Here is a 19,123-nt window from a genome sequence, read left to right as displayed (position 1 = left end):
CTTTCTGTCTATTTTTTCTCTCTCTCACACTTTGTCTAGGTAAGTACGCCATGCGGGATCTCGTGCACCGACTCCCGGGCGGGAGCAATGCTAGCGCAAGCAGCGGGGGTACGGCAAACAGCACAGCAGGTAAAACCATGTGCGATGACACTGTTACGGCTATATGCTGCGCCCTACATGAGGTCATCACCAAGAACATGGAGAACGCCAAGGCCTTACGAGACGCCGGTGGCATTGAGAAGCTCATCGGTATTGCTAGGAGTAAAGGAGACAAGTAAGTAGTATTTTTTTTTTTTTTTTTTTTTATAAAAGCCCTTCATCTTATCACTAATCACCTGCAATCAGGTCAAACCGGCATTAAATACCCTGAAGTGTGCGCTAGCTACTATGCCGTAGCCTTGATTTTGCTTGTGTTTTTGTGGACCCTGAGGCCTGTCAGTTGTTTTGTTCTCCAGAAACTGTGCATTGCTCTTGGAGACATTTCATTTTCCAGCTACACGGTTCCACTTTTATGCCAGCACCTTTTTAAAGAGATAAACAGCATGAGTCAGACCGCAATAAGCATTTTATGAGCTTCAAGGCCACATTGTCTACAGATGTTCAGATACATCATATATACATTTGCAACTCAAGGCACTTACTCATTGCTTGCTGAACTGTATTGAAGAAAAGTAAACTTGGAGTTGGAACACATCCACTTTTGCCATAGTATACAGAAAAGGGCTGATTTTTGAAAAAAAAACCGTTACCCTTAATTTTGATAAAAACTACTGTAACATAGCCTTGGCACTGGCTTATCACTTTTGTGAATTATACAGATGGGTCCAAATATGACCACATGCTGGTTTGAGCTGGTTTAAAGGATTAGTCCACTTTTAAATAAAATTTTCCTGATAATTTACTCACCCCCATGTCATCCAAGATGTTCATGTCTTTCTTTCGTCAGTCGAAAAGAAATTAAGGTTTTTGATGAAAACATTCCAGGATTATTCTCCTTATAGTGGACTTTAATGGCCTCCAGACAGTTGAAGGTCAAAATTACAGTTTCAGTGCAGCTTCAAAGGGCTTTAAATGATACCAGACGAAGAATAAGGGTCTTATCTAGCGAAATGATCGGTCATTTTCGAAAAAAAAAATACAACTGTATATGCTTTATAAACACAAAATATCGCCTTGCACGTACTTCCGCTTTCCGCATTCTTCAAAATGTTTACGCTGTATGTCCTACGCCTTCCCTATTTTACTTAAGGAAAAAATGAAACTAGCGCTGCGTTCGTTCCGTAATTAGAATAGGGAAGGCGTAGGACATACAGCATAAGCGTTTTGAAGAATGCTAAAAGCGAAAGTACGTGCAAGGCGATATTTTGTGTTTATAAAGCATATACGGTTGTATTTTTTTTCGAAAATGACCGATCGTTTCTCTAGATAAGACCCTTATTCCTCGTCTGGTATCATTTAAATCCCTTTGAAGCTGCACTGAAACTGTAATTTTGACCTTCAACCATTTGGAGGCCATTGAAGTCCACTATAAGGCGAATAATCCTGGAATGTTTTCATCAAAAACCTTCATTTCTTTTCGACTGACGAAAGAAAGACATGAACATCTTGGATGTGATGGGGGTGAGTAAATTAACAGGAAAATTTTATTAAAAAGTGGACTAATCCTTTAAGCTGGTCCTGAGCTGGAGCTAGTTGCTAAGGACCAGATTTGACCAGCATAAACCAGCTCAAACCAGTTGCCATGCTTCAAAACATACCTAACCAGCATATGCTGGTTTTTTCAACAGGATATACATAGATGTATTAATAAAGACATGTTCATTAGATTTGAATGCAACAGGTGTTCGCTTCAGATGTGAGTCATCCAGTCAGATTTCATCTCAACATCCACTAAATTAAGAATTTAAACTATATATTTTTATAATAGTCATTCATTAATCTTTCTTTATGCTGTTTGCTTTAGTCTCATAGAAACAGCAAGTGTAGCCAGTCTGACAGTGAGTGAGTGATGGCACTTCCTGCTTAAGTCAGGATGCACACTGTCAAAGACATTAATCTGACCCTCATCAAGCTGACACTTCATGCGACTGCTTTATATCCTCCATCAGCTATTCATACTCTGTGCCCACCCCGTTCAAGCCAATATGGCGATGACAGCTGCTTCCAGTTTCCTGCTGAGAGGTTATCAAAGGGACAAGCCACTCGGGTGCTTGCTTGTCTGAATATAGCACAAATGCAACCGGTTGATTTAGTACCAGCAAGTGGCAGCAACCAGTTTGCTCATTCTGATATGCATCAGGTTTGATGACTTTTGATTTGGAGCAGATTGATTTGGTGCAGATTGTGATATGTTCTCAATTTAGTGTGCATGGCAGAGCAAAATAATACACTTGTTGCACTTGGCTGGATAAAAATGAGCCATTTAAAAACATTTAGCAAAACATTAGGCCAAAAAAAGAAACTGCCTTTCGGTTTTTGTGTGCAGTATGAATACAGTCCAGACTATATATACAGTTAGCGGCCAAAAGTGATGTCTGCCCTAGGAAATCAATACCTTCACACTTTATTCAAATATTATTAAAAAATTGTTAAAGATTTTGTAAGCATACCGCATAGTTGTTAGCAAGTCTTTCAAGTCCTGTAGGTTGCGAAATGGAGACACTGTGGATCAAACTTGTTGGTCCAGCACATCCCACATATGCTCAATTGGATTGAGATCTGGGGAATTTGGAGGCCAGAGTAACACCTTGAACTCTTCATCATGTTCCTCGCACCATTCCTGAACAATGTGTGCAGTGTGCTGAAAGAGGCCAATGCCACCAGGGATAACTATTTTCATAGTCTCAGCCTCAGACATCACGTCCACAGACAGTTGGCTGAACGTCTGATGCATATAGCACACTTAACTGGAAACACTTCAGGATTTTCAAAGTATTCATCTGGTTGGTTGAATTCTACAGGATGTCCGGGAGATGTTTGTGTCACATAATGGTCCACCTGGAAACAAATGCCGTGACGCCAACCTCCCTCTTGGAAGAAGAACATTGTCGTGTTTACAACTGTGAAAATGAACGCTTACCAGGACCGGTCTGTTATTGTAGGGACATCGACTTTACCTTTCATGCCTTTAAAAATGACGCGGAACAAAACTGTGATTGGTTGAGTTACATGTCAGTCAAACGTCCTCTTGGCCAATGAAAGCTGCCATAGAGTCCAGACCTTCTGCTGTCAGTTTGAAGGTCTGGCTACGCGAGACTATCATTGTCATGATGGGGTGTACCTGGTCTACAACAATGTTTAGGTACAGTAGGTGTCAAATTTATGTCCACATGAATGGTCGGACCCAGCAGAACATTGCCCAGAGTATCACAATCCCTCCATCGGCTTATCGTCATCCCAAAGTGCATTCTGGTGCAAACGACAAACAAGTACAAAACTGTCAACATTATGTAAAAGAAAATGGGATTCATCGGACCAGGTGACCTTCTTCCACTGGTCCAAGTTCCTGTTCCTACTCGCACTTGCCCATTGTAGGCACTGTCGACGGTGGACAGGGGTCATAGGCACTCTGATTGGTCTGCGTCTACACAGCCCCATACACAGCAGAGTGCTGTTGGTAAATTCTCAGTACACTCAATACACTAGCTTTGCCATTTCAGAAATACTCTGACCCAGTCGCCTTGCCATAACAATTTGGCCTTTGTCAAAGTCGCTCAGATCCTTATTCCTGCCCATTCCTCCTGCATCCAACACGTTGATTACGAGAACTGGTTGTTTGCTTAGCATCTAATCTACCCAGACCTTAATTTGTAGCCTTGTTAGGAGATGATCAACGGTTCACCTGTGACTGGTCATAATGTTTTGGCTCATCAGTGTATATATGCAGACATACTACGCATCTGACAAACTACTTTTCAATAACTATGTAACTAACTATGTAGTTTCCTTCTCTGAACCCACACTGATGGAGAATTCACAGTCAACCTGAAGTCTTTATAGTATTACATCACCGAAATGAGAAGTTTAATTTGAGAAAGGGCCTGACTCAACTGAAGAAGCTTTGAGCATGTTAAAATCCATGTTGAAAGATGAGGGGAGAGACAAATCAAACGTACAGCTTCACCTCTAAGAATGCATTTTGTCATTTATGAGAGAAAATGATGAAGGATGAGCGGCATTCATTTCCTCTATTAAAGCCATGTTCACTCAAGCACGGCAAAGATTTTCTTCTAACTTCATTTCAAGTGGCAATTGTAAATTGTTCCATTGTGTCCTTTGAGCTGAAATGGATTGACTCAGCTCGGCGAAAGACAAAAGGCACAGCTGTTCTATCAAATCGGCTGAAGTCAAACAATTTGTGTCATTTTTGAGAACCAAGAGATTGTTTCTTTTGTTTGTGGTGCATTGTTAATCATAACAAAAGCTGCTGTTCGTGTGAGATGTTTGCACAGAAAGCAGAGAAAACACATTCATCTGAGCAACAATGTGCCAGGATTGGATTTTTTTACTTTCTTCTGTTATGTTATGTTTTGGTATTGTCATTTTGATCTTGTGTGAAATCTTAAAGTTTGGCTTTTTTGTAAACATTTTGCATTCCGTTTGCTTGAAAATGTGTTGTTTTAAATGTGTCACTGTTGTGCTAATCTAGATATATTAGAGATTTGAGTTTGACTCTGTATTCGGTTCATGCAACACACAATTTATCCAAAGAATTATCTTTCTATAATGTCATTCATTAAAACATCAATAGTACGCTACAGTTCAAAAGTTGGAGGTTGGTAAGATTTTTTAATGTTTTTGAAAGAAGTCTCCTATACTCAACAAGGCAGCATTTATTTGATCAAAAATACAGTAATATTGTAAAATTACAGTTTAAAAGATCTGTTTTCTGTTTGAATATACTGTATTTTAAAATGTTATTTATTCCTGTGAATCATTACTCCAGTCTTCAGTGTCTTGATTTGCTGCTCAAGTAACATTTTATTATTATCAGTGTTGAAAAGCAGAATACTTTTATTTTTTTAGGTTCTTTCATGAATAGAAGTAAATAAAAATAAATACATTTCCTTAAAAAATGTTATTGAACAGTAGTGTATTTTATAAGTAGAAAGAGTGTCTAAATACATTTTTTATTTTATTTTATTATTTTTAAATAAATTGATTATTTTTTTAAATTTATAATTGTTGTGTTGTTTAATAATTTATTTTAATATATTTTAATAATTACAGAAGTTTAATAAATAATTAAATAACAGTACAAGTTATATTATTTAATATTAAACATTTTATGTATTTAATTGATAAATAAATGTACAATTTTAAAATAAATATTTATTTTTATCAAATGGCTTTATTTTCGGTGTCTGTTATCATCTGCATGCTGACAACAGACATACTTTGAAAAAATGAATGACTGTTGAAACCATATGTCGGTTTATTACTGTTAAATCATACTTGACTCTACTTGCCTGTTTTCTTTTCTCTCGCTCTCTCACAGACACTCGCCTAAAGTGGTAAAGGCAGCATCTCAGGTTCTCAGTAGCATGTGGCAGTACAGAGATCTCCGGAGCCTTTATAAGAAGGTAGGGGACCTGCTTCCACTCACGACAGCTGTGTCCCACTTCATCCATCCCAACCTGAGGAATTCATTTAGCATGCTAACTGATCTCCCACACAATTGTGTTTGAACTTTTAGAGAAAATAGTTTAGAATGAAAAAAACTGGAAAAGCGTTTTTTGTACCCCTCCTCCCAGAAAAAGATGTGCGACCCACTGTTTATTCAGCACGACACCTTGTAGCCGACTGCAAACATTAATCCGCAGTGACTAGCAAAGAATGCTCTATTGAGCAGTAGCGGCCAGGCTAAAGAGATATTTCCATTCAATAAGTGCTTGTTGCACTTACTATTGTGTGGATCTTTTCAGACATGTCTCTCACAGATTATTGAGGCAAACTTTGGCCTTGACTAGCGCTGACTGCATTTAGAACATATTGTATGGTCTGAATAAAATTGCAAATAGATTGACGTGAAGAGACCTTGTATGAATGTTCCCATATTTCTGTGCAACAGCAATTAACAGCAGACTAATCAAACAGACTTATTGTTTAAATACTAAACCAAACCTTTTTTAGCTAACCTTTTAGCTAACATTTGGGGGTTTATTTATTTATTTTATATAAAAAAATGTATCTGGTACTGTAGGTAAGTTTTTAAATATGTGTATAATATGGGGCATTTCCTCCGAGGAGGCAAGGGAGGCAGTGCCTCCTCAAAAAAAAAAAAAAAAATAGGATGAGAAAATAATCCATATTACATATGAAACAACACAAGTATTACAAATTACGACATTAAAAATTACGACATTCTTGGACACAAGGCCATTGTACACAGCCTTGGGAGGTGTCTGGCTTCCCAAACCTCTTGTTTCCGCTTTCCTCCCCTCTTGTGTTTCCTTTTATCTCTCAGCTTCATCCGTCACACCACCCAAAACACAAAGAATCGTGCCTCGTATTTCTAAAGAATACACAAAAATAGTCACTCATATAGAATAGTCACACTTTTGTGTTTCTAAAAAAAACCACAAAGAATAGTCACTCATATTTCTAAAGGAACACTGCCCAACAGCGACACCCGCAGGTAAAGTTACAGCAGGAGTCATGCCTCCCTTTCCACTCATAGAAAACCAATAGACCCCCTATAGCGTGCGTTGGGTTTTGTGGGGGGTAACTGAGAATGAATGGGGGAAAGTCACGTGAGAGGAGGCAAAGTCTCCATTGCGCTATGATTGGATGTAATTGGTTATGATTGGATATGATTGGTTTGTGCGATAAATCCCGCCTCTTGTTTAACTGCACGTTCCGCGTGTCAGTTTGAATGAACAAATGATGGCATCACCACTCTTCAACCACTCTAGTCACATGAACTTTTATATATGTCTTTACTAGCTTTCTGGGCACTGAAAATGGAAATGATCTTGCTGGCAATGCAGGCCTCACTGAGCCATTGGATTTTATTTTTAAAAATATCTTAATTTGTGTTCCGAAGATGAACGAAGGTCTTACGGGTGTGGAACGACATGAGGGTGAGTAATAAATGAAATCATTTTCATTTTTGGGTGAACTAACCCTTTAACAAGTAGCTAGATTGCTACTTGATTGCTACTAGCAAGAGCATGAGAACAGAAACTTTGGGTTGTGACAGACCACCGTCCCCCAACAAGTGCTAGAAGCCCCTAGGCTGCGAGAACACACCGTTCCCCTTCGCTGAGCAATCTCCATCCTGACAGATATGACGCTGGATGGTGAGGAATGTCCCAGACTGAGCTCTGTAATGTGTCGTTTTGCCAACTCGGCTCTGAAGAGTAGGTGCTGAAGAATTACAGCCCACGGAGACGGCGACGGATACCACACTGACCTTTAGAGATGAGAAAAGGCCACGAGCTGACTGCCTGCACCATCGAGATGAGTTTAGAAGTGTGTCTGCAGGAATAGAGGCGTCCTTTCCCCAAACTGCGTTGGAGAGAGAGCGAAGCGCTGGGCTAATTCACAGTGCCTGTTTGAAAATGTCTATAATGATATGTAATTATGGATGTTTGCGAGTTTACCCCGCTGAGCTCGCCGCCATCGAAACTAATGTCGAATTACGAGCTCTAATTTCATGTGCACATACTATTAATTACCCTTTCTGTCTTTTTTTTAAATATTTAGAGGGTTTGACGAAAAGGTAGCATGCGTAGATTATAATGAAAGAGAGTAATATTAGAACGCCGATTCCCATTATGCTAGCTGACTAAATATCTATAAATAATATCGAACAAAAGACCACAGCACTCACAGTTTCAGCAGCGTTGTGTTCGCATGCCGCCTTGAGGCAGATTATCGAACTACTGCTTTAGCTGACGCAGATAAAGTGACAAGGTCAAGGGCGTGGAGGACAGCCGGAGCTATAAATGCATCATCAGAGAGGTCATTAATCTACAGTATTGCTTATTATATACAGTTCCCACATTGATTTTGGAGGGATGGAGCCTTCTCGCACTCTTTTCAGCCACCTCGAGGCTGGTTTTGCAAAGATTTTTAAAACCACCCGCAACCTAACCTGTTCCCTCCAACCCAGCTGAGCCCTGGAAATGTCACCAGGGATGGTATTAAGCAAAGGGCAGCAAGAAAGAGATTGCTATTATTAACATTTGCAGAGCCCCGTCTCTCATCTCATGAGTGCATAATGACAGTTGTTCCACGTGGATGTGTCTTTCTCTCCCTCCGCTGAAATGAAAGGTGTCAATTGGATGAGTCGAGCCACCTGAGGCGCGATTCTTTGTGTTTTGGGTGGTGTGACGGATGAAGCTGAGAGAGAAAAGGGAACACAAGAGGGGAGGAAAGCGGAAACGAGAGGTTTGGGAAGCCAGACACCTCCCAAGGCTGTGAACAATGGCCTTGTGCCCAAGAAGCTTCTAGCCAGTATGGGAGGAAATTGTGTTATGTAGTTTAACAGTGTTTAATAATATACTCCATATTTAATAATATATTGAGTTCTGTTCATTTAATTTTTACACATTATTTTATTTATTTTTTTGTTTGTTTGTTTGTTTGTTTAGTCCAATTCCAATACTGATACCGATATTTGTCACTTGCTCTGCTCTTTGAAGTTTTGTCATTAAAATAGATAGTGTTTTGTTTTAATCATGTTTTAAATTAGCAAAGTTCACAATCACATGCTACTAGCTACTTTATTGCTGCTGCATCATCAAATAATTTCTAATGAACATGGATTGGATCCATTTAACGTTCAGCAGGCCAACATAAATGCATATATATATATAAAAAATAAAAAAGAAACATGAAATTAACAGTGCTTTTTAGGTAGGTTTAATAGTAGTTTTTAGGTATACAAATGTAAAATAACACTGCATATTCTTCACTGTATAAGTTATTAATCTTTACTAAAGTTAATAATGATATTTAGTCAAGAGTAGTGAACAAATTTTCTTTTGAACAAAACAAAAAGTCTTTTGTTGTTTGATTAACATTAAAACACAGACTGCAGCGCTGCAGGAATATTAGGCTGCTGTCACTTTAACAGTTGCACGGATCCAATATACTGTTACACAAGCGACACTAACAGTGTTTCACAGTTCAGTTGTCCAGAGTGTTATTCACACTGGGACACAAGTATTTACATTGGTAAATCTCTCATTTTTTTATTTGTGGAAAAGTGTGTGTGTGTATATATATATATATATATATATATTTATATATATATATATATATATATATATATATATTATAAATTTTATTGGTATTGTGACTGTTTGCTCAAATTATTTATTTAAAAATATTTTTGGAGTTTGTTCATTGCATTTATGCTCTGGAAAAGATCAGATGATCAATAAATATTTTTTTAAACAACTTTTAAAAACTGCAGTCCCAGTTTTTTGGGCAATAATTCATGAATATTTATAATTTTGCATAATAAAATGCATTTAATTCATATAAAGTCAGAAATTGATCTACTTGGAGATCTTTGAAGAAGTGCAGACGGTTCCAGCTCCATCTACTAATAAGGTGTGTGTGTTTGCGAGAAAGCCAGGAGCACTTGGCTTGATTTACTCAGTATGACGTTGAGTCGGACTAAGATGAAGTGAAGTTCTAGCCTGAGAGAAGAGAGGAGTTGCTTATGCCATTGATCTTGAGCCTGAAGCCTCACTCATGTTGTGCTGAGAGGTGTTACATTCAGCCTGGCAGCCTCCTGAGATGCAATTCCACAGTCATCCTTCCCCAACGCTCTCCACGAGGAAGTATCATGGTAGTCAATTGCCTCAGCGACCCAAGGGAGCCAACGCAGCAAGAGCAACGCTCCTGGCTCCATCCGCCTCTGGGAGTATAATAATGAGCGCTTGCCATTGGCTTGCTTCAGTGCACATTTCCACACCAGAAGTTTTTTTTTTTTTTTCTGTCTGACTCTTAAGCAGCATTATTGAGGAATCACATGTAGGAAGGTTGCCATAAATGGCTCATCTTTGCATGGTCTGCTTGGTCTTTTCAGTTTTGGTCTGAGTCAGTATCAGTCCTGCAATGATGCTTCGTGCATTCAACTGGAATTAACTGAATTAACTGAGGTTTTCGGGCCTATAAGACGTGCATTTATCCAAGTGCATTTATCGCTCAACCTTTTTACACTTTGAAAGCAGTTGCCTTAGCACGAAAGTCCATCAATCCAATGCACATTATTCTCTTAGTCCTGATAAAGTAGAAAGAAAGGAGTTATGGGATGTAATGAATGCAGTAAGATTCTTTAATCATATTGAAACTCAGTCTTCCTTGAATGTATTGTTTTCAAATGGTGGGAATGTCTTCAAAGGAAGTTTCCATCCCTACAGGTATTTTTTTATTGCTCAGCCACCCCAACCACCTATCATCATAAAGAATAAAGTTATACGTTTTCATTTCTTCCTCTCGTGGGAACCTGAAATTTCAAGTAATACTTTACAACAGCGTGAGTAAAAGGAAATGACAAAGTCCCCTACTGAAGAGGCCTTTAGTCGGGAGGCGACAAGTACCATTTTTCCCTGTTTCGTGCCTGTCTTCACGCCCCTTGGAGCCTTCAAATACCTGTCCAATGTCATTATTTGCAACAGGCACAGTAGTTGGAGAGCGGTGGCTTCTTCTGCCAAAGTTTCTGCCATGTTAGGAAAGTGGGGCAGCTTTGAACTGCACAAGTCAGAAGGACAGACTCTTTGATCTCTACCTCACCTTTCCAACAAAAGGAATGTCACGGAGGGGCAAATGGGATGTCAAGGGTAGTGTTCTGTGTCCCTGTTAAAAAAAACTTGTTCAGTAGACTGCAGTTATCAGTCATTCTCCTTGTTTCCTCATAGCCTGTTAGCACAGCTATATTACATTTAGATAGCAAAACTTGTTCATTGACCCATTCTGAGACCTTGTGAGACTTTTGAGACTTTTGTAATAGGATAAAATTGTTTCATTTGTTAGCTTTACTTATTTGGTGGTTTTATTCTTGCTGTCTGCTCTGCATTTACGTACATGTCCTCATGAATCAGCTGTATGAATCATTTGATCTTTTATTCAGTGAGAAAAAACTTATAATCTCATACATGCTCATAATATCTTATACAGCCACCTTAATCCAATTTTAAAGAGTTCAGTCATATTTTATAACTAGAAATGCACAAAATTTGCACCATTTCTGCAGTTGTCTGCCGATTGATTTTGTTTAGGCTGTTTTATATATATACATATAACACTTGAGTCCTCTTTAAAAGAACCAAACTTTACCTTTACCTTTAAGTGGACCAAGAGGTGAACCAAGTGAAAAAGGACCCAATTATATTTACGTTCACACTGTCCCTGTCCCTGAAAGAGGACTCAGATCCTTTTATGGTCCACTTAGGGGCCATTCACATATCGTGTCTAAAAACGTGTGGAAAGCGCGGCTGCACTGCTTTCTCCTTCTTTCCAAAGTGCTTATGCTTCCGTGGCGTCTGTCGTTGCTATGCAACCATGAACTGCGCTCTCCACGAGGAGCAGAGGTGTCAAGTAACGAAGTACAAATACTTCGTTACCTTACTTAAGTAGAAATTTCGGGTATCTATACTTTATTGGAGTAATTATTTTTCAGACGACTTTTTACTTCTACTCCTTACATTTTCACGCAATTATCTGTACTTTCTACTCCTTACATTTTAAAAATAGCCTCGTTACTCCTATTTCATTTCAGCTTGTTTTCATTCCGGCTTGAAAAAACAAAACAAAAAAACAACTATCCAGATAAATCGCGCCATCTGGATAGAATGAATGTGATTGTGGTTGGATGAGAATAAACATATACAATTCTGACACCCTATTGGGTTGTACACAATCCAGCCCACCTGCACATGTGACAAATCACGTCAAATCACAAATCACATCACACTCCAGCAAGGACGACAGTGTTGGGGGTCGTTACTCAAAAAAGATTATTTATTAAAAGTTATTATTTCTCCACTACTGGCTCATTTAGGCTACCAAGCGGGTGGTTTTTCTTCGTCCTCTGCAAATTAAGTTAAGTAGTTCGGTAGAGAGACGTTTGAATAAATGACCGTATACACCGGGTTTTTTTAGCGCGACCCTTTTTATTTATGTGACCCATAGTCATATACAACCATGTAGCTAAACAAGCCAAAACGAATTAATTTAAAACGAAACTGAAGGTAAACCTGCGTTGCTCTCATGGTGTTACACCTCTCTCTTTCGGTGAAGTGGAGCAGTGCTCTTGCTGAATGGCACGGATTGCACTACGGACTACTGTACATTTTATATGTTTTTTTTTTTTTTTAAACTGTATTTTATTTTTTATAACGAACAAGCTGCGATGTCACGTTTCCAGTGCTTTGTTGTGTGTGAGTGAGGTGCGATCAAACAGCTGTCTTTGCAGGGGACTTGCCTCATCGTCATGGCAATGGTTCGTGGCCAGGTCAGATTGGCCAGGTCAGATTACGTCAGGCCCTGCGTTACACACTTCTGCGTCATCTTAACGAGACAGTCAAGGAGGATAGATTGCACAAGCTGCGCCCTTTGTTTAACGTTAGTTTAGGCCTATATATTTATTTATTTTTGGTTTATTGCACCATAATGTATATTGTGTCTATGTATTTGAAACATTTGAATGGACTGATAAAGGGAGCTGTAAAGTATTTTGTTTAAGTACAGTGTCGTTTTGACCATAATAATGTACTAAATCTAACTCGTATAAATATTACAGTAGTATAGAAAAATACTATACATTCATTTATGGGTAAAATCGAACTCCGAGCCTCCTGTACCCATTCTTTGATGACAAACAACTTCCCTGTGCAAAGGATTATGGGGGTCCGAAGTGTCCATCAGTTGTACCCTTTGAAATCCTTCATTCTGAAGGGCCCGTTAAAGTGGCCAGTTTTGAACACTTCGGTTTGGAACGACCCTTTAATATGGCGGCCACGATTGTCGCCGTTTGTTGGATGCTCAGATGACCAAACAAACGCCGATTAAACATGTTCAGTCTGGTAAAAACAGACTCCAACCAATGCCAACAGGGTTATCCAACAAACTCCATCAGACAAGTTTGTTGGTGTTTGTCGGTGCGGTGTGAACTGAAACAGCTGAAAACTACCCGCATTTGGCGGGTTGGCGGGTGTTAATGTCAAGCCCTGATTGTTACTAAGCCTGCCCTGGGTACACCAAAACAATCCGCATTTTTCTTGTCCGTTGCCCTCACAGATTCCTGCAGTTAAGCTTGGATGTACATTTACGTTCCAATAAAGGTTATTGATAACATTTTGAGGAGGTGGAGTGCACAATAGACCCCTGTGGCGCGGCCTAAGCTTTTGTCCTTAATGGCATTTTTTTCCTTACATTACTTTTACTTTTATACTTTAAGTAGTTTTGAAACCAGTACTTTTACACTTTTACATGAGTAAAAAGCTTGAGTTGATACTTCAACTTCTACAGAAGTATTTTTAAACCCTAGTATCTATACTTCTACTTGAGTATTGAATGCGAATACTTTTGACACCAGTGACGAGGAGTAGGAAGTTTCAGCAAAGGATAAATTGATTTCTAGCCCTTGCATTAGCTTTACTACTAGATATATTTATGGAGATGATATATAAAAAACACCCTGTACAGCTATGATCAGCTGTTTGGCTGAGCTTTCGATGTTTTGTTATGGAAAGGCCGAAGCTGATCGGTTGGTTCTTGTCACATGACTTGCGATGCGTTTGTGGCATTCTGAAAAGTCGATGCGCCTGGAAAACGCACCACATGCGCATCACGATTGCGCCGCTTCCACTAAGGGCCCTATTTTAACGATCTAAACACAAAGTGTAAAGCACACGGCGCAGGTGCACTCAGGGCGTGTCCAAATCCACTTTTGCTATTTTAACGACGGAAAACGGTCCGTGCGCCGGGGCGCATTTTTGAAATGGGTTGTCCCTATTCTCTTAATGATGTTTTATTTGTAAGTGTGAACTCGTGAAATGAGTAATGGGCGTAATGTTCAATAAACCCAATCAGAGTGTCATCTCCCATTCCCTTTAAGAGCGAGATGCGCTCGCCCCATGGCGGATTGCTATTTACATGGCGGAATTTGTTGGTGGAAAAGCTGAACGCTTTTCAAGCGAAGAAACCGATCTGCTCGTGCGCGAAGTTAAAGCGGGCTTGCAAATGCAGGCTTTCAAATAGCTCCGCGCGATGAGTCGGTTAATATATATGTGTGTGTATTGACACGATTGTTCAATTAATTAGCTAATTTCGTTCATCATTATAAGTAGTAATAGGCTGAATTGAAAATAGGTAGCCTAATTCTAATACACGCAATGACTATTCATCATTACATTTTTATATATATATATATATGCCCAGAGGCGCAGTTTCTACCAACGCGCTCTAACAAAAAATATTGCGCCATTGACTTCAGACTTTAGACCAGGTTTGAGTTGGTCTATGGCGCAGTCTATTTTCAGCTCCTTAAAATAGCAATGCGCCTGAACACACCTCTTTTTTAGACCAGCACGCCCATGGGCGCACTAACTGGCGCAAATGCATTTACTAATTTAAGGACGTGTCGCTAAACGGGAAAACGCAAACAGCGCCGGACGCAAACTAGCAAACACACTTGCGCTGCGCCTTGTATTGCGCCGGGTGTATTATAGGGCCCCATGAGTGCGTCTGCCGCACACCTACATTTGAAATAACTGACTTGCACGTGGAAAAGACGCGATATTCATACTGTTGCTTTTTGGATCTAGCCCAGTTCAGTGTTTGATGGCTTGACCCTATGGCCTTCAAAATTGGATCCCATTCACTTACATTGTGTGTGCCTCACTAACCAAGAAATTTATTTGTAAAAATTATTAATTGTTATTTTGTAAAACGATATTGCTGCAAAAGTTTGTTTATCTTTTGCACAAAAATGCAATATTACATTCGTATTCTTGAACTATATCACACATCCATCTTTGTAAATAACATTTATTTTGAATTGATTTCCTTGAATCATGTTTTTTTTTTTTTTTTATTGCAGAAGGCAATGATAACATCGGAATAGAAAAAAAAAAAAAAAACAAGGACAAATACAATAAAAGATGCAAATTAAATAAACTGCTTTAAATTTTCCATGTACAGAAGGTATACCTAAAAGCAACATTCGAGTAAGAAATTGAATAATCAAATGAAAAAATAAAACTGCATATTCTTCACTGTATGAATAAAATGTATTCTGATGTAAAACGTAAAACTGATTCTACTGATTGTTTTATTAGGCTGTCACTTTAAAAATTACAGTAATGCATGGATCCAATATACTGATAAACATACACGATTTCTTTCCCAGATACTTTCACTTAGGACAAAGCCTGTTTATGTGAACCTAGAGTGTTTTGACACTTTAAACGCAACAAGACGCTACAGATAATTCAGTTTAGTACACGCGCTGACAGCTGGTTTTCTGTGCATACGCTAGGTGTTTGTGCTCGTAAAACCATATATATAAAAAATTTAGCTGGCAATGCATCACAATCACAATAACCAAGTGTACGTTGTGAAGGAATAATTTGTAGAGATCTGAGAGAAGCAGCCATGATGAACAGCTGATTTGTTTGGAGGCATCTGATGAACAAACTACAATAAATATGTTCCAAAGTTTGACCACCACAAAGTGCCCAAGACTTTTTGACTCTTTTTGCTTCATACTTTGAAACCTATCAAACTTCAATGTTTTGATTGTCTTGTCTGTTGTTCTATTAATTAATGTAAAACATGACCATATGCTCTCAGCACATTCAGCTAGACCCACTGATTCATGTTCACAGTGACGTGTCGTCGAGCCAGTGGCCAATGGCTTTATTTTATCTGCTCCATCTGCCTTTCAGGTTGCTTTAGTCACACATCAAACAGGCTTTCTCCACAGCCACTGACTCCAGATCTTCCGTCCATTGATTTCTGTACCTCCATCCGGTCATTGATTTTTGTAATGACTCCACACTAGGAGGCCTTAAACTAAACTGACAGAATAACAGTGAGCTAATGTAGCATACATAGATCCTGAAGAAAGCATGTTGTGAACCCTAAAATAAATACATGCATTATTGTAGATTTTTTTCTCTGTCTCTTTCTTTATTTTCTAGGATGGCTACTCGCAGTATCACTTTGTTGGTTCTGCCTCAACAATAGAGAGAGATAGACAGAGACCGTACTCATCCTCACGCACTCCGTCAGTATCCCCAGTCCGGACCTCACCTAACAATCGATCAGGTGAGTATACGTTTCTCCTCCTTCACGTGTTCTATTTGTCTTTCCTTAAAAAGTCAACGTATACATTTTGATCTGAAATGCTGAAACATTGAGTCAGCTAACACGCTGTAGGTGGTCCTGAAGTCTGATTTAACAACTCCAGATCTTTAGTCTGGATTTAAAACAATTACGAACAGCAGCTTGATTCTCTCTTTAACCCTGATAGAATCCTATTAAACTGATGGGGATTTTTCAGTGCATCCTGGGACTCAGGGTTAATGATCCACTCCACTAGTGGGGTTAGTGGATTCATGGCCGGCTGGCTGTGGCTCTAATACCTTTTCCGGTGGACTTAGCATCTCGCTGATGCAGAAAAGTACTTTTCCTGGATTCAGCTTCTGAGAGGGCCATTGGCGGAGGAGGCAGAGTGGTATTTTAGGAATTTTAGGACTAATGGGTCTTGTAAATGGCTGGAAGGTGAACATAGTGATGAAATGAAGTTCTTTCTTTCTCAATGAAAAATTTAAGTGTTACGTTAAATTTTGTATTGGATTCCTTCCCAGATCGTTCTGTGTCTTATCTGTGATGAATATATATATTATCCTGCAGTTTTAATGTTTTTATGTTTTATTTTTCATTAAATATAAATGTAAAATAATTTTATATATATATATATACACACATATATACATATACATACATAACTACACAAAATAGTTTAATGATTTGATTTTAACGAGACAGAAAGTAAATAATGTGGGGTTCAGTGAATCAGATTAATAAAGTGCTCAACATAAATGAGTGCACCCCATTTGAAAAGTAACATTTTAAACAATATCTCAATGAACACAAAAACAATTTCCAAAATGTTGACAAGACTAAGTTTAATATAAAATATGTTTAACTTATAAGATGAAAGTAAGGTTAATAATATAACTTAGAGAACAAAATTTCCAGTTTTACTCAAATTAGGGTGATGCAAAAATGAATACACCCCACCGAAAGTCTATGGAGCAAAGCTAAATTTTAGACTACAAATGTCTAATTTAACAAGAATTCAACCACAGGTGAGTATAATTATTCATTAAACAGGTGTCCAGCAGACAGTTGACTATAAAAGGGTGTTAAATCCCCTTCCAATTTCATGCTGTCAGCAATGGCACCACATGGAAGACAAAGAAAATAACTTCTTTACACCAGAAAGCTGAAGGCTACAAGAAGATCAGCAAAGCTTTACTTATCAGTCAGAATACTGTAGCAAAAGTGGTACAAAAATTTTAAAAAGATGGAAATGCAACCATCTCACAGAGACGTCCAGGTCGTCCATGAAAGTTAACACCTTGACAGGAGCGTCTTCTGATGAGAAGGGTTGAAGAAAATCGGCATGCAAGTTCACTGCCGTTATCTAAAGAAGTAGAAAGCCAAACTGGGGTGACTATTTCCCATGACACAACACGTCGTACATTGCAGAGGAATGACATGCATGGGTGCCGTACATGAAAGAAGCCTCTCCTAAATCACAGGCACTAAAAAGCCCGCCAAGAGTTTGCCAGGGCCCATGCTGACAAAGACTACTGGGACTCTGGAGTGATGAGACCAAGATAAATGGTTTTGGAACTGATGGCTTCAAAACTGTATGGCGTCACAAAGGTGAGGAATACAAAGAAAAATGCATGGTGCCTACAGTGAAACATGGTGGTGGCAGTATCCTTATGTGGGGCTGCATGTGTGCTGCTTGTGTCGGGGAGCTGCATTTCATGAATTCACAGACGTACTGCTCTATACTGAAAGAGAAGATGCTACCATCAATCCATCCCCTTGGTCGTTGTGCACTTTTTCCAACATTACAATGATCCTAAACACTAATCTAAGGCCACTGTTGGATTTCTGAAGAAGAACAGGTGATTTATTGTCTCCTGATCTGAACCCAATCGAACACCTATGGGAAATTCTGAAGAGACAAGTTGAGCATCACTCTCCATCCAGCATCCAGTCTCTAAATAAGGTCATTCTTGAAGAATGGAAAAAGATAGATGTTGCAAAATGTCGCCAACTTGTTCATTCCATGCCTAGAAGACTTGGTGCTGTCATTAAAAATCATGGAGGCCATAGAAAGTACTAGATGTAGTAGTTTTTGTTTTGGGGTGTACTCATTTTTGCATCACCCTAATTTGAGTAAAACTGAACATTTTGTTCTCTAAGTTGTATTATTAACCTTACTTTCATGTTATAAGTTAAACATATGTTATATTAAACTTAGTCTTGTCAACCTTTTGGAAATTGTTTTTGTGTTTATTGAGATATTGTTTAAAATGTTACTTTTCAAAGGGGGTGCACTCATTTACGCTGAGCACTATATGGATTCAGTGAGTAAATTCAGTGATGGATTCAGTAGGCTGATTTTCTGAATCTTTTTTGAGTGATTCATTAAAAGATCCAGGTCATAAGTGTCATTTTTTTCATTAATCTGATTCATCTAAACACTTTGTATGTTTTTACATGCAAACGAAGGTGTGTTGTCTTTGCATTCAATTCAGACTGCAAGCTCACTTTTCATGTAAAATGTGATTTATTTTGCCATGACACTGTAGATTCAGTTGACTAGCTCTGTATGAAATTTGATGTAGAGCAGCGCTCGCATGATTGCAACATGCTCTCTACAGCTTCTTAAAGTAAATTGATTTATTGTCTGCTTGTTTTTCTCAGTTGTATCTCTGATATTTCCAGTCATCCACTGGCTTGCAGCTGGTTTCATGCTGTTTTGTTGTCTGCAGGCTTTTCCTCTATGGTTTGAGCTCCAGTGTGTGTCATGAAAATGGTGAACGGTAGATTTTTGCAAGAGATCAAAGCACAC

General features: G+C 38.7%; 1 protein-coding gene across 3 annotated transcripts in view; it reads left to right on the top strand.

Moving 5' to 3' along the window:
• Nucleotides 1–19,123, top strand: part of ctnnd2a (catenin (cadherin-associated protein), delta 2a) — a 374,070-nt gene that overhangs the window by 338,801 nt on the left and 16,146 nt on the right. For all 3 annotated transcript variants that reach the window (XM_067377392.1, XM_067377391.1, XM_067377393.1), the window contains 3 exons: nucleotides 40–274; nucleotides 5,498–5,582; nucleotides 16,164–16,290. In XM_067377392.1, coding sequence (XP_067233493.1) covers nucleotides 40–274; nucleotides 5,498–5,582; nucleotides 16,164–16,290 — 447 coding nt within the window. The remainder of the gene's footprint in view (nucleotides 1–39; nucleotides 275–5,497; nucleotides 5,583–16,163; nucleotides 16,291–19,123) is intronic.

The sequence above is a fragment of the Chanodichthys erythropterus genome, chromosome 23, assembly GCF_024489055.1.
Source record: "Chanodichthys erythropterus isolate Z2021 chromosome 23, ASM2448905v1, whole genome shotgun sequence".
In the NCBI taxonomy this organism is placed as follows: Eukaryota; Metazoa; Chordata; class Actinopteri; order Cypriniformes; family Xenocyprididae; genus Chanodichthys; species Chanodichthys erythropterus.
This window is presented reverse-complemented; position numbering and strand designations above follow the sequence as displayed.